Raw genomic sequence first — 14558 nt, 5'->3', positions numbered from 1 at the left:
CCACCAGCCCAGGTTGCCAATGGTTGTTGAGCACTGCCAGGGATGGGGCTTCTCTGGGCAGCCTGTGCCAGGGCCTCACAACCCTCTGAGTGAAGAATTTCCTCCTTATGTCTAGGAAAAATAGCTAAGAGCTAAATGGAAACAAATATTTTATTGTTTCTAGAGATCTGTATTTAATGGCATGCCATTAATTGGGACTGGGTTGTGTGTCTAGTGGACATCAAGTGTTTCTATCTGGAATCTCTATACAATGGCAGATGTCATTTGCAAATAGGATGAAGTTGTATTGTTCATGATTTAGGCTGGTCTTTGTTGCTGTCTAGGGTAAATTTTTTGAGAGAGTACTCGTTTTATTTGTTTTTGGTTTCCTGTATTCCAAATTGGATGTTTTCATAAAGAGGATGTATTGCTAAAGAAGTTTTGGAAGATCTTTCAGGGTTGTACCAAGTGTTTCCACAACCACTTCCCAAAAGACAAATTATTTCTCAGAATGATTTTGTTTTGAATACTGTTCTTGCATGTTTGGTAATATTAAATGTCGGTTACTGTATAATTTAAATAGAATCCTTTTCGTATTTTTGTCAGAGTTGTCAAGCAGTGAAGTACAAAATTCAATAAATGTATTTCTAGGGATTGAGTAAATTTATCATATCAAATATTTGGTTATGCTATTTAAGCAGACAGCTATCTGTGCGGAAATATGGATGAAGTGTGTTAGCTGTGGTGTGGTTCATAGAATAAACATGGTTTGCAGCTTTGCAATCCATGCAAAAACTATATGTATTTTAATATTAATTTTCACATTATTATTTCAGTGCTATATTGTTTATGGAAGTAAAAGCATGTTAATGTTTCTCAGGAAACACAGATAGCCCTGTGTGATGTTAGTAATGCCAAATGCTTGATGTCTTAAAAATGTAGTTAGTTAATTTTGACTACGTATAAACTAAATGGTATGTACTATTTTGTTTGGTGTCACTTTCTTGAAGTTTTGCTGTTCTTCAAAAAAAGACACTAAGTGAAAAAAACAGTGGATGAGTGTTTCTCTTTCATGTTTACAGTACAGGAAAGGTGGTTGTCTAGTAGTGCTATTTTACAAGTGTGTGAGGATAAGAGGACTGCTTACAGAACACAGCAAGCCTCTTCTATTTGTTTTAAGGTGGAAGTATCTTACTGTCTTTCAATTTTCTCAGGGTTACACATCGTTCTGGAATGATTGCATCTCCTCAGGATTGCGTGGCTGCATGCTAATCGAATTGGCATTGCGAGGGCGTCTTCAGCTAGAGGCTTGTGGAATGAGACGCAAAAGTCTATTGACCAGAAAGGTAAGTGGGCACGTTTGCTTTTATGTCGTGTTCCAGGCAATGCAGTAGTTACGAATTACAATCAGTTGTAAGGAAAAACTTTTTTTTTCTTTTTATGGGTTTAGATGTTCTGAGTAGTGGCTTAGGTCACAGGTACAGAGTTAGTAACTACACTGTTTAAATGGTGAGCTTAAAGGCTTCGTAAAAGTTTTCTGTACTTGTTCTCAGCTCCTGTTAGTTCTCTTGAGGTGTTCCTGCTGCTGCTGGGAGCCTTACGCAATCAGCTGGCTGTGGCTGTGGCCGGGGTGCGGTGACAGCAGTTACTGCTGGGAGCCAGCAGCACCAGTTGTAATCTGTCCAAGGAACTGGCTTTTGCAGTGTCAGTGAGATGTGGGCTGGGGCTGAGACAGACAGCTAACTGACAGCGAGCCAGATGTATCCGGCAAGCCACCAGTTTGTGCTGGTGTACACAGTATCCTCTGCATGGTATGCTTTGCACTGCATGGGAAGAAAACATCCTTGTACTTTGGGCCCCTGAGAGCACAAAATTGTCTAGCTGAAGCATGTGACTGGTGTGTTAAATTGGTTATACTCACTGACCTTTAAGATGGGCAAATTTTTAAGGTTCTGTATTGAATTAGGTTGAAGATTTGAAGCTTTAATTTATTACTTTTGCTGCTGGATTTTTTTTCCTTAGTACAGAATGTGCAAAGTCATACCACTTGAAGAATTTCTACTTCATCAGCATTAGTGGATTCTTGTAAAATAAGTTTATTGAATAGTTGGTCAAATATTTCTATCCACCACAAATAATTTCTCTTTCATAGCCTGTTTCCTTGTCAATATTACACTTTGCTGATTTTTTTTTTTAAAAAGGAAAGCTTCCAAATTCCCTAACCTTTTCCCAGCTTCCTTCTCCTCTAAAGAATTGAACCTCTGTTCAGGCAAACAGCTCCTACTTCTTTTAGCTTCATTTAAGCATATTCAGCACTGATTAGTTTGTACATTTTTTTCCCCCCACAAAGCTTTTGGCTCCTTATGTATTCAGGAATGTTCTTTAGCAGTTATTTTCTTTCTATGCAAACCGTATCAGGTCTGTCTAACTGAAGTTTTAACTACTTTTTTTTTTGAGGAAAATGAAGAAATAACCTGTGTGTATCTTTACTACAGCGTACAAACCAAATTCTTGTTTGTCTCCCCTCCTTTTTTTTTTCCTAATTTTATCATGTGATTTTTGGGGGTGGGTCTGTTTTTTTTTTTTTTTTTTTTTTTTTTAAGGAGAGATAAAAGCTATATAGTATTCAATGCTTTGTTCTTTTTGTTGTTGTAAGAAAACGTAGAGTGTCTTTTTTTGCAGGCAGGAGCGTTCTATGAAAGAGAAATAACAAAATTCAAATGAAGATTGATTTCTGCTTATATAATTCCATGCAAATAAAACCCCTAACTTCTGATATCTATGATATTTCTTCTGTCCTGCCCCATCTCTCAGTTTAGAAATCATTCTTGTTTTATTTCTCATTTTATGCAAATTTTTGCGTTGTTTAATATGAAATTGCAGTCTTGTTCCCATATTTGCTAGATTTATGTGCCTTAGCTCTACCAAGTGTCCATCTCTACCCTTTTTGGTACAAACTCACAGGCTTTGCTTGTTTTGACCTTGTTGTGTTTTTTTTTTTTTTTTTTTTTTTTTTCTTGCTGTGAATTAAATATCATGGTTAGTGAGTGGAATGAGCTGTCTAGTTGCATACAAGGTTGTGATTCAGTGAGGCAGCAGTATCACTTTATATAGCATCTGCACCTCAAGCTAACCCCTCTTCTGCCCTGTGCCAGACCTTCCTGGAGCTTTGTGGGAACGTAGAAGCTCCTGAAAACTCAAAGCTCTGGTATGTGTCTCAAAAATTGTGTATCTTCCAGCCATGGCGTGAAGGCAGAAGCTCTTTTCATTTCAGTTGGTGCTGCAGCTGAGAAGGGTAGTCCTGTTTTGCAAGGAAGCTTAGTATTTTTGCAGTCTCTCGTTAGTGTTCTTGCAGCCTTGTCAGGTCATCACTGTCTGAAAACTATTCCACATATCTGATCTATTGAATTTTTACTTGGATCATTTTCTTGGTCTTGTCACGAGGTGTGGCACAAGTAATAACTGAGAAGAAAAGGAGGGTAGAACTACTTCTTTGGGCAGTAGTACAGATACAGCAAGTACATGCTTGAATGCTGGAGCCAAACGAGACTGAGAAACTGGCAGGCAGACCTGATGGACTTCAGTAAAACTTTGAAAGTCAGTATGACATGTTTTTATCTTGCAACATCCTTGTACGTTTAGCTTGAGAGTATATAATCACTGTATTGTTTTAGAGTTGCTTCTATTGATGGCATCACTGCTGGAAACAAATAAATGAAAGCTGAAGTTTGTATGTAAATAAGCAACTTCTAAGACAAGTGGTTATTGAAGACAGAAAATGGCACTCTATGCTGCCTTACTGTATCAGAAAGTAAAACCAATAATTAAGCTTTTTTTTTTTTTTTTTTTGGAAATAAAAGAAATCTCAACAAATCCTTGGTGAATTAACATCTTATTTTATAACTGATAATTATGAGTGATCCATGCATGAGTGACTTTTTACTCATTATTAAAACTAAATAATGAAGAGTTTACTCAAAGTCAATGCATGAGGTGCTTCATCTTTAGCATTGCCTAATTGCAGAGCTTCATTGTGGAAAATGCAAATTAAATACTCTGTATAATTGAAATGTTCATAGCAGTCAGATACCAAGCAAAGCTAATATGTGATAAATTGCTGAAAAATTGGAATAAAGAAAGACTTCCTTAATAGGGCTAAGGATCATCATCTCTGAAGAACCAGGCTCTTAGCTTCTTTCTCTATTTTAACTCATCTATTAAAAAAAAGAAAATATTCCCCTTGAGGATACTTAGTCTTCTGTGATGATCCAATTCACAAGATGCCCGACCCACTCAATTTCCCACTTTTCTTGTGCTCTAATTAACCGAGAGACATTGATCAATAAATCCTCATTCAAGAAAGAGCAGATCAGTGAACACAGGAGAGAGGTGGCTGAGCTCCCATTATTGCCCATCTCCACGTGCTGAAAAAGGGAGGAGGAAAAAGAAATACTGGGGAGGTATAAATCAAAATGCTTTTATTTCAGGGGAAGGATAATTGGAAGAATCTGTACAGTAAATGTTCACTGTAGCAGAGAGTGAGAAGAAACAGTGCTTTATTGCCTGGATGCAGAGAATGGTAAACTTGGATACAAAAACAACGTGTTTTATGGCTTCACTAGGGCTTACGGTGTCCTGAGTTGAATGGAGGAGTCTATGCTCCCTATAGGTCTTTGCTCTAACGCCTGTATGTTTAGTCTCAGACTGTCATTGTGCATTATCTTCAAACTAACTTCTTAAACTTCCTTGCAGTGGCAGTAAAAAGTATTTTAAGTGCAAATAAGCAAGGAAAACTGTTTTCTAAAGTTTCTAAGATTTTTTTTCTCAAAAATGCTCTGAAGTCTGGGGTATATCTCTTCATTGAGGGGTATATGTGGTGCTGGTTGTTTTTCACAAAACATGTCAATAACTTGACTTTGCATCTTAGTGAGATGGTGAATAGTAGTAGGTTACCAACTGCAGGAGGCTGGAACTATCCACTATAACTAAAGTTACAATGAAAAAAGTTACATGAAATTAATCATCTGGGACACTTCAAAGAAACTAAAATTTTGCCAGAATGTCAGTTTTTAAAAGAAGTAAAGATGAATATATGTTGGGTGTTTTTTGACTAGTTTCTTAAGGAATACATGAAAGGTGGCTATTAATAGAGCAGAATCTAGCAACCAAAACCAAAACTTTAAATATACTCAATATTATATACTCAAATCGTATACTCATAACCTCAATACAATGTATTTACTTGAAATTAAATAATAGAAACTTCCAAAAGTTCAGAAAACACGGTTTAGAACTGGGAGATAGTATATATTCTTATACATCGTTAATGAAGTTTTTGAGTGAAGCTACACTACAAGCTTGTAAATCAGAAATACAGTGGTCATTAAGTGTGTTTAGTTTCAAGTAGGGATTGCCTGGACTAAAATCCTAAATTTCCTGATTGATAAAAATCCTGACTGATAACCACTTTGCAAAAATATTTTATATGCTTTGTTTTTATGTCTGAACAAGCCTAATTTTTTTTAACCTGTCATTGTTGACGGCTTCATTCTTGGTGATTTAATAAAATTTTAACATTTATTAAAATTTTAATTTTTAGCACTTTATATATACTGTCTAAAATGGACATGATATTCTAGCTATGACCTGCTAGGTATTCACTAAGATCTTTCATACAATTTTCCTGTTAATACAGTTTAGATTGAAATTATCCCTTTGCCAAAGGACTTGTTTTTTGTTGATTCGTTTTTTAGTCTGCTGCTAGAATTACTAGATGTTTTTTTCTGCCATTCCAAATTAGACAGTCATTTATTGTATCTTTCATATTTGTTCCCTGTTTTTCACTCTAAGACTTCGCCTTTCTTTCTGATTTTATCTCATTGTCCTTGGATATATCTTCAGTTAAGGATCACTTTGCCATTATGAAGTTGTCCTAACATTGCAACTCATTTCTGTTCAGTGTTATCTACAGACCCTATAAGAGCATATTCTCCTCTTCTATTGTTTGTAGTAAGAATTATTAGAACTACAGAACTAAACTTGGGATGTATTTCAGTGGAACGCTGAAAGCTTTTTACTGGCTGGTAACAAGCATCTTCCTGATTACTGGGAAGCTTTATTAAAAATAAGACTTTATATCTAATGATTCTCCTTTATTTGTGGAATTGTTTTGATGTGGTTAATTTTTTTTTGTTTATTTTTAGCACTTTATATGCATCAGGTAAAAAGATAACTTATAAAACAATTTGAATTGTTATATCTAATCATTATTTTCATAAGCAACTTTGATGCTGTACTAATTCTTTCTTTCCTAAAGAAAGAGTGTTGTTTTTTTTTTTTTTTTTTTTTTTTTTTGTGGGGGGGGGGGGAATATTTTTTTTTATAATTAAAATATATTGACTTGAGCTAATGAAATTCATATGTTTTTAGTTCAGTGCTGTTACCTTCTTTTTTTTCCTCTGGTTAGAAAGACATTTGTACATGGTTGATATAACTGCTTGTACTGGTGTACTGGTAAACAAGCAGTTACTCAAGGTCTTAAAATTTATTATGTTCCTGTGAATGATTTTCTTTCTCTTGTGTTCCCTTGGGTAAATAATTCAATTAAATCATCTTATAATTTATTAAACGACAAACATAAACCCCTGTACTATGTAATGTCATCTCTGGTATGTACATATTTTGCCTAACATGTATGAATTAACTGTTAGTGAATGGAATGTAATATTGCTGGTCAGCATGTTCTTTGGAGCTGTAAAACTTACAGATGTTGTCATGAACCCATTTTTTTCTGCTGATATATGGAAGAAAACCAGTTTTCCCGTTTTTTCAGTTTTTAATTGATTTCTCAGTTTCATGTGGCCTAATTGTTTAATACTGCAGTATTTTGAATAAATTGATTTGAAGCAGTAAAATAGACTGCCATCAGAGAGCAGTTTAACACTGTAGTATACTTTGTTTTGAGGAAGAAGTGAAGGACTTAATGTCAGTGGATTGTCTTCCTTAAAAATATGTATATATAAAAAAGAGATATTAGATATGTATGATTGCTATAAGTTTAGTTAACTAGCCTTTAATGTAGGTTACAGGTAACTGACTTAATATAGCTTTTTGTAATTAAAATCTTGAATAGTTTTTTAACAACTGGACATTTAAAAAAAATAATGATTCTTACAGATTTCACTTTTTAAAGTTTTCCTTTTTTCTCATAACAGGTAGATTTTCCTGTGTTATATTGATGGATGTCTGTGTTGTATGAACTATGTGAAAATACTGTGTTTCATTCTGTCTTAGGTGATCTGTAAGTCAGATGCTCCTACAGGGGATGTTCTGCTTGATGAAGCTCTGAAACACATAAAAGAGACCCAGCCTCCTGAAACAGTACAAAATTGGATTGAACTGCTTAGTGGTAAGCCTTGGACATACCATATTTGCTTTTTTCCCCCTCCATGTGGCATCACTAGAGACTACACTGCAGGATTTTAGAGAAAAAATTATACAAAAGTGTAATTAGTCTGTCCTCTGCAGTAGTCTCTTGTTGATTGTAGCCTTTAATCATACATAAGTAAGTGTTTCCTGTGACTTAAGTTGGTACAGAAAGGATCTAGATGTAAGTGTCAGAGAACACTTCAACTCTGTGGAAGAGATGTCTTCTGCTGAATCCAGAGTGAATCAGGGCTGTGCCCTGTAGATGTATAACTGCCTTCCTCTGTAACTAGCAATGAGGGGTAGTGGAAGTTTAGAGGATATTCATATGGATTCAGTATTCAGAGCTTTTTGATGAGGAAAGAAGATAAGGAGCTGACTGTTCCTATGTAAAAATTGAGACAGAAAATTCAGCCATCAACCACAGAGAAACAATAAAGAGATGTAACATATATTCAACATACATTCTAATGTCATGTGTTTATAGTTGTTCAAAACAAAGGCTTCAAAAGGAGCACTTAGTGCACAGCTTTTCCTGTAAAGGAAATTAAACTGAAATAAAACAAACTGCGTAAATTACACTGAAAAGACCAGTGACCAAGAGCATGTAGTGTTTTTTTTTTTTTTCTGTCACCAAAATTTATTACCAAGGCTTTGCTGTTTTCACAAAACACACAAGATGCAACTTCCCTGGAGTAGATCAGAGCTGTACGTCAATTATCTGAGCAGTAGCGGGGAGGGAATCATTATTTTGTCAACAACATAATTTTGGGAGGTAGGGATAATGAGACTTGAAGTTGTTCATCTAAATACATGTATGTTTGTTACTAGTAACAACAGATAAGTGAGTTTCAAAAATGAGCAAAACCTCTCCAGCTTTCTCTGCCTTCTTGTTTTCATTATGTTTTTCCTATTCCTCCTGTACTGCCTGAAATAGCCTTCCTTGTACTTTAGTATTAAACTTGCACAGTTCATAGTCTGTGTCCTTGCCACTCCTTCCTTCCTGTCCCGTGAGTGTTTTGTCAGTGAGAGAGAACAAAACATTTCTTGTCAGTAGGGGGCATGGCTGCTGCACATCCCTGCGGTCTAGCCTGTTCTTGATCAGCTCTCCTCCACTTTTACAGCTTGCAGAAACGACTCTTTTTCTCCGCCCAAATACGTAATTTGCACTGACTATGTCTCCCAGGGAAGAGCGCATGAAGTTAGTACTGATTCAAAAAAGGTCAACTAATGAATGAACAATGCTGTAGGTTTCCTTGGTGCACGAGCCTGCTAAGCTTTGTCTCTGGGAAGATCATCATGATTAGTGCTGTGGCTGAGACTTGGATCAATCCTTTTTACTTGCCCATGGTGTTTAATTACTAGTTCTTTGATGGCATTAGGGTTCTTTGCATTTCCCAGGGTTAAGAGAACTGCCCTCTGACATTTTCTTTCGAAGTTTTACTTTAGGGCTGGATCCTGGAAAATAGCTATTTCAACCATAATTATCGGAGATGCAAAGAATAATGCTTAAAGTTCTAGTACATACAAGTTCAAAGCCATCATGGAAATACTTGTATGGACATTTGAGGCTATGTTCGTCAGGCTGTTGTTGTTTATAACAAAATTAAGGGAAGGAAGTATAGGAAATACCGAAGTTCAGATCAAAATGTCAGGTCTTTCTGCAGATGTAACAAATGTTACACCATTACATCTGTGTAATGGTGGAGATTGGTCACAAGGTGTCAGCACAGTACTGGTGTTTAGTATCGCATAGATCACCTGACAGATTCAGAAGCATCTAGGAAATAACCTTTGCTGTGGGGAACACTACAGGGAGACTGCATTTTTTGGAGGGTGGTAGTGGCTGGTATATGTTAGTTTCATTCATGGTCAAGCTGGGAAATCACACCTTGGTGAGGTGTAGGACCTACAGGGACTTGGCATAGCTCAGGCCTGGGTAGGTTCTTTACCTTTCACTATGCAGTTGGTGTCTCCTCGATTGTGTACTTAACCTGGCTTTTACTTAGATGCAGTTTGTCACCTTTTATCACAATGATAGAAACCTTAAATTCATCTTTTTTGTTATTATTAAAAGTTAACCAAAGATAGCTTTCTAAAATAAACACAAGTTGCTATGTAAGTTGTCGTATTGTTTATGGAAAAAACAGTTCTACATAAGAAATACTTAATACTGTTTCTGCCCTTGCCTCTTAAAGAGCATAGGCTCTTTAATATCAGGAGGAGATTTTAATACTTAAGGTAAATACTAAAGGTAAGCTGGACCTAAAAACTTTAGCTGAAGTAAACTTCTAATCAAAGAAGAATTTCTCGGTGTTTAACAACTTCACTTTTATCAGTAGCTCCTGCTGTATTATTTTGTGCTTTTAACATTTCTTCAAGTGCATGCACATGCTCTGAAGTGCCCATTTGTCCTGCCATAACAGAAAGCATTAGAAATAATTATTATAGAAACATCAAAGCCCACCTCAACACAAGTGCTCTTGTGTACATCCACTCACCCACACTCACAAAGTGCATGCCTGTTTCACCTTGGAGGGATCAGAATTGGAAAGAAGAGCATGAACCTGAAGAAATAAGGGAAATGAGGGCGTATGGGATAGGTATATATTAGCTTGTCTTTGTGACAGAAAGAATGGTGATGATGCTGCTTCCAGTCCCTGAATTGACAAAGACTGAGCAGACAGGGTTAGAGGAGATGCTTTTTATTTATTTATTTTTTTTTTAATTTTTATTTTTATGGTTACTGTTTTAAAAAAGTCTCCATGACTGATTTTTCATCAGTAGAGGAGTGCTTATTTGTCATATCCTTGCTCAAGATGTAGCTTGGCTAGTGTTGCATCCCAACTTTAAATGCACACAAACTCCTCAAAGAGGCTCTCATGGTCTCAGTCTCTATGCATGTATCTAGATGGGTCAGGGATCAGAGAAATGCTGACATGAGCATGCTATCTTACTGTTATAGTCAGCTATATGAATTTGACAGCTCATTCTGCACCACAGGAGGGGAAAAAATTGCTGTAGTAGTACAGCTTAGATTTTGCCTGACTGTTGGCTTTTTTTGTTTGCCTTTTTTTAGGTGAAACATGGAACCCATTAAAGTTGCACTACCAGTTACGAAATGTCCGTGAACGGTTAGCTAAAAATCTGGTGGAAAAAGGTGTACTGACAACAGAGAAACAGAACTTCCTTCTTTTTGACATGACTACGCATCCACTCACCAACAACAATATCAAACAGCGCCTCATCAAGAAGGTTCAAGAAGCAGTTCTTGACAAATGGGTGAATGACCCCCACCGCATGGACAAGCGCTTGCTGGCACTCGTTTATTTAGCCCATGCTTCAGATGTTCTGGAGAACGCTTTTGCCCCCCTTTTGGATGAGCAGTATGATTTAGCCACAAAGAGAGTGCGGCAGCTTCTGGATTTAGACCCTGAGGTTGAATGTATGAAAGCCAACACGAATGAGGTTCTGTGGGCTGTTGTAGCAGCATTCACAAAATAACTGCAATCAGACTGAAGTGTTCTCTTTTCTTTCATGTAAACCAGTTGTTTCTCTTCTATTGACTATTCATGTTTTCTGTAATTTGTACCTTCTCACATGAATCAGCTCTTGTTTAATGGGGATTATAAGTGGTGTATTCCCTCTTTCTCTGTGCATCTGTATACAGGATTCTGCTGGTACAAGAGACCTTCCTGTTTAAAACAACAACAGAAAAAGGTTTTACTGCCATATTGGCATTCCATTTCCTATTAAATTTGAGTTAACTGAAATATTTGTTACTCTATTTTTCATCTTATTGTTATTGAAGTGGTTTAACATGGAAAGCACCTCGAGGAAATGTGCATGCAATTGGATCACTAGTCTCAGCTGACACAGATGTGTGCATGCATCAGTACTTCTGCAGTACAATTCATAACAGATCAAAAAGGGCCTTTTTAAAAAATCACCAAAGCTCCATGTTGAAGTGTCTGTCAGGGCATTTTATACACAGGTATTATTTCAATTATATCTAACAAAATTACTTTAAAAGCAGAAATTCCATTTAGCAGCTTTATCAATAGTTCCTGTAAAATGCCCCATAAATTTTACTTTTCATGTAAGTCTCTTGTGTACTTATACTTTCATTAGAATGATAGCTGAGTCACAAGGCTAGTGTAGAAAGGTCCAATTGTTTCATAAACCAGTTTTGGGATGGGATACATTCCATTATATTGTAAATATAGTTCAAGTTGTATATTAACAACTGCCCCATCTTAGTATTTTGCAAGATCTACTTAGTTGTACACCTGGTGCCCCTTACTTGCTGTCAGTCATTGCCATTTGGTGGAAGGAAAGGCCTCTTTTAAGGAGTATGTATGTGAAAGCTGTTTGTTTCCAGTGTCTACAGAGTTTGCTGTCTGGGTATTCTCTGTCAATGCATTGCCTTTAATAATTAGCATACAGAAAGAAACCACTTTCTGTCGTTCTTTTTCTTTTTCTCCCTCCTGTATGGAAGAGGCTTGTGACCAGTGCAATTCTTGAGTGCAGTTTTTAATTTTGTTTGTATACAAGTTAATGTTTGTCTCTTAAATGTTATAATCTGTTTTACATTTTAAAAACAGTCCTAGCAGGTGTTGCATGTAAATGGTTAGCAAGTAATGACTGCAGTTCAGATGATTAAGATTTCTGTAATGGGACACTCTACTATATTTTAATTTTTATATACAATTATGCTGGTTAGCACACTTGTAAAAAAAAAAACAACAAAACAACTATATAAAACTTTGGCTTTTTAAAACTTATTGCCTCTTTACCACTGCTTGTTACATCTCCCATTCGTTTTACAGTGTAAATATTATGCATTGAACAAATTAAGCATTGATTTATATATTTTTTTCCTTATAACGCAGATTTATAGCGGGGCTTACAGGTGTTTAGAAACTTTATTGGTTAATATTCAGAGCAAGAATACTAGATGGTGTATAACTGTAGAGCTGAAATTTAAGAGATCCCTTAATCTGTATACTAGCTTTTTACCTACAGTAAATAAACTATGATCTTGAAAGTGCCTGAAACAGAGCAAGCATGTCATTTTTATTTTTTGTTGCTAATTAGTAAGGTTTTATTGCTTAACTGAAAGCTTTAGTTAATATCCTTCTTATTAGAAAGGGCGAGTTTATATTAAGTAGATCAAACTGACCTAATCGGTGGAGTCGCTCAGATCTGGAGGGTTCATGACCGAGACAGATTGAGTTAGCGTACGAGTGTGCAGCCGTGCCCGCCATGGGTAGACCTCTTCTATCTCAAGCACAACTCTACAGCCTCATCTGTGACTGGACTTCAAATTTTGCACCTCATTTCGTATTACTTAGATGCTTAGGTAGTTGATTTTAAAATAGAACTTAAATTCATCATACTTAAGTAACCTTTTTTTAAATAAAGGTTTTTAAAATATGGTCCTTAACATTTAATGCCACACTGTTCTTTCAGTTCTTAAATGCTATTTCTTTAGAAAAAACAAACAAACAAACAATAAATTAAAAGTATATTGTAAGGTATTTCAAACTCTGGTTTACAAATAAAAAGATACAGTGTTTTCTCAGTTGTAAAATGCTGTGTTTAAATCTTTGAGGAGCTTGGGCGTGAACTTTCAGCTTGGACATTTATTTTAAGCTTTTTCAAACTTGTTTGTTTTAAATGGAGGAAAAATGAGAGTTGCTGCGTTGCTTTTACATTTGACAGCTTACAGAATTCTTTCTGTACTTGATAGTATATTCTCACTCACTGCTTTTATTGTCTCATGATGTTTTCTGATTTTCTGTAGCTCCTTGAGAGGAGAAAGAAATCAGTTGGAAGTGTCAGAGAAATAGTGAAGTATTCATGAGTAAGTTGAATGCACAAATTTTTTAAAACAGCTTTGAAAAGCTGTATTTGAAACATCCTTCAGACTGACAGTATCTTTTTGTAGTCCCTTTTCTGTCCTCTCATCTTCATTCTGTATTTATGTTTCTGCTGGGTTTCACATTAGGTTGTGGAAGACACAGGGGTTTTGTCTCCCTTAGAGCCAATATGTTTAGAAATGTTACCCTTCTTTAGCCACCTTTAGAGAGGCTTCCACCCCCAAATAGAAGATAACTCCCTACAATATTTACCAGCTTTCTCTTCCTTCAAGGTAGAACCTGTGTGATAGAGTTTATACTAGGAGTATCAAAGAACCCTCTGATAGGTTTGATGTAAGTAACAAGTGGTTTGTGAAGAGCGATGGTACCTTTTGCTAGACCACCTGATATAAACCTGGGTGTATGGGGGACACAGAAGAGCTTTTGGAGTCTTCAAGTCCAATGTGCTTTAAAAAAACCCAAAGCCTCATGGGTGCTACCAGACCTTAAGTCTAACAATAAAGGTAAGTTTGGTACGGTAACAGGGATTAATTTAGCAGACATCCTTGCCTTCGTTTCAGGTTCTAATAAAGTGGTTGAACGTGGGAGGCTGCTTTGTTCTGCTGAGATTCAGGTATCCTTTCTTCGTATTAGCTGCTGCTGCAGCTCACAGATCAGGTTTTAAGACAGTTCTGGCTGCTGTGAGTCTGTCTCTCGCTGGCTACCTGAAGTAAAGATTGCTATCTATAGCCTGAAGAACCTGAACCTCAAGGAAAAATAAGTATTGTTATACAGGGACTCATTCTTCTAAAACAAACTTCCCAGTTAATCTCAAAAACAGGATTTTGAAGGATAAATCCACAAATGGCATAGACATACATTTAATTTTACAGTCCTTGAGATTTCCATCCTCCTGTGTTTCTAGAGATGGCTTTACAGTGCTCCTTTATGAGGTGTTAGTGAAAACTCTGTGCCATGCATGATGCTTTCGAGGTGAAAGTTGCATAAATTGGCTATAAAAGACTGGTGGCTGAGTGCTTGTGTTCTTGCCCATTTCTCCTACAAAGCAAAGATATGTATTAAGTGTGTTCTCTGTGAACTGGACTGAATCTGTACTGAAACAAAATAAAGCACCCTTTCAAGCTATAAGCTGCAAGTGGTAAATGTGTATCACATGCATGCAATACCTGAAGGTATTTTTTTTTCATTTATTCAGTAGTTTGAGTATTTTTCCTAAGGTCTTCACCGGTTTGGGAAATGGAACTTCAGATTTCCATTGAAGTGTCAGTTCTA

General features: G+C 36.3%; 1 protein-coding gene across 1 annotated transcript in view; it reads left to right on the top strand.

Annotated features, from left to right (window-relative positions):
- GOLPH3 (golgi phosphoprotein 3) overlaps positions 1-12461 on the top strand; it is a 33545-nt gene extending 21084 nt beyond the window's left edge. Inside the window, exons 2-4 of the mRNA XM_084304615.1 lie at positions 1194-1325; positions 7273-7387; positions 10484-12461. Coding sequence (XP_084160741.1) covers positions 1194-1325; positions 7273-7387; positions 10484-10908 — 672 coding nt within the window. The 3' untranslated portion in view covers positions 10909-12461. The remainder of the gene's footprint in view (positions 1-1193; positions 1326-7272; positions 7388-10483) is intronic.
- The last annotated feature ends 2097 nt before the right edge of the window (positions 12462-14558 follow it).

Source organism: Netta rufina (assembly GCF_964035555.1).
Source record: "Netta rufina genome assembly, chromosome: Z".
Taxonomy (NCBI): domain Eukaryota; kingdom Metazoa; phylum Chordata; class Aves; order Anseriformes; family Anatidae; genus Netta; species Netta rufina.
This window is presented reverse-complemented; position numbering and strand designations above follow the sequence as displayed.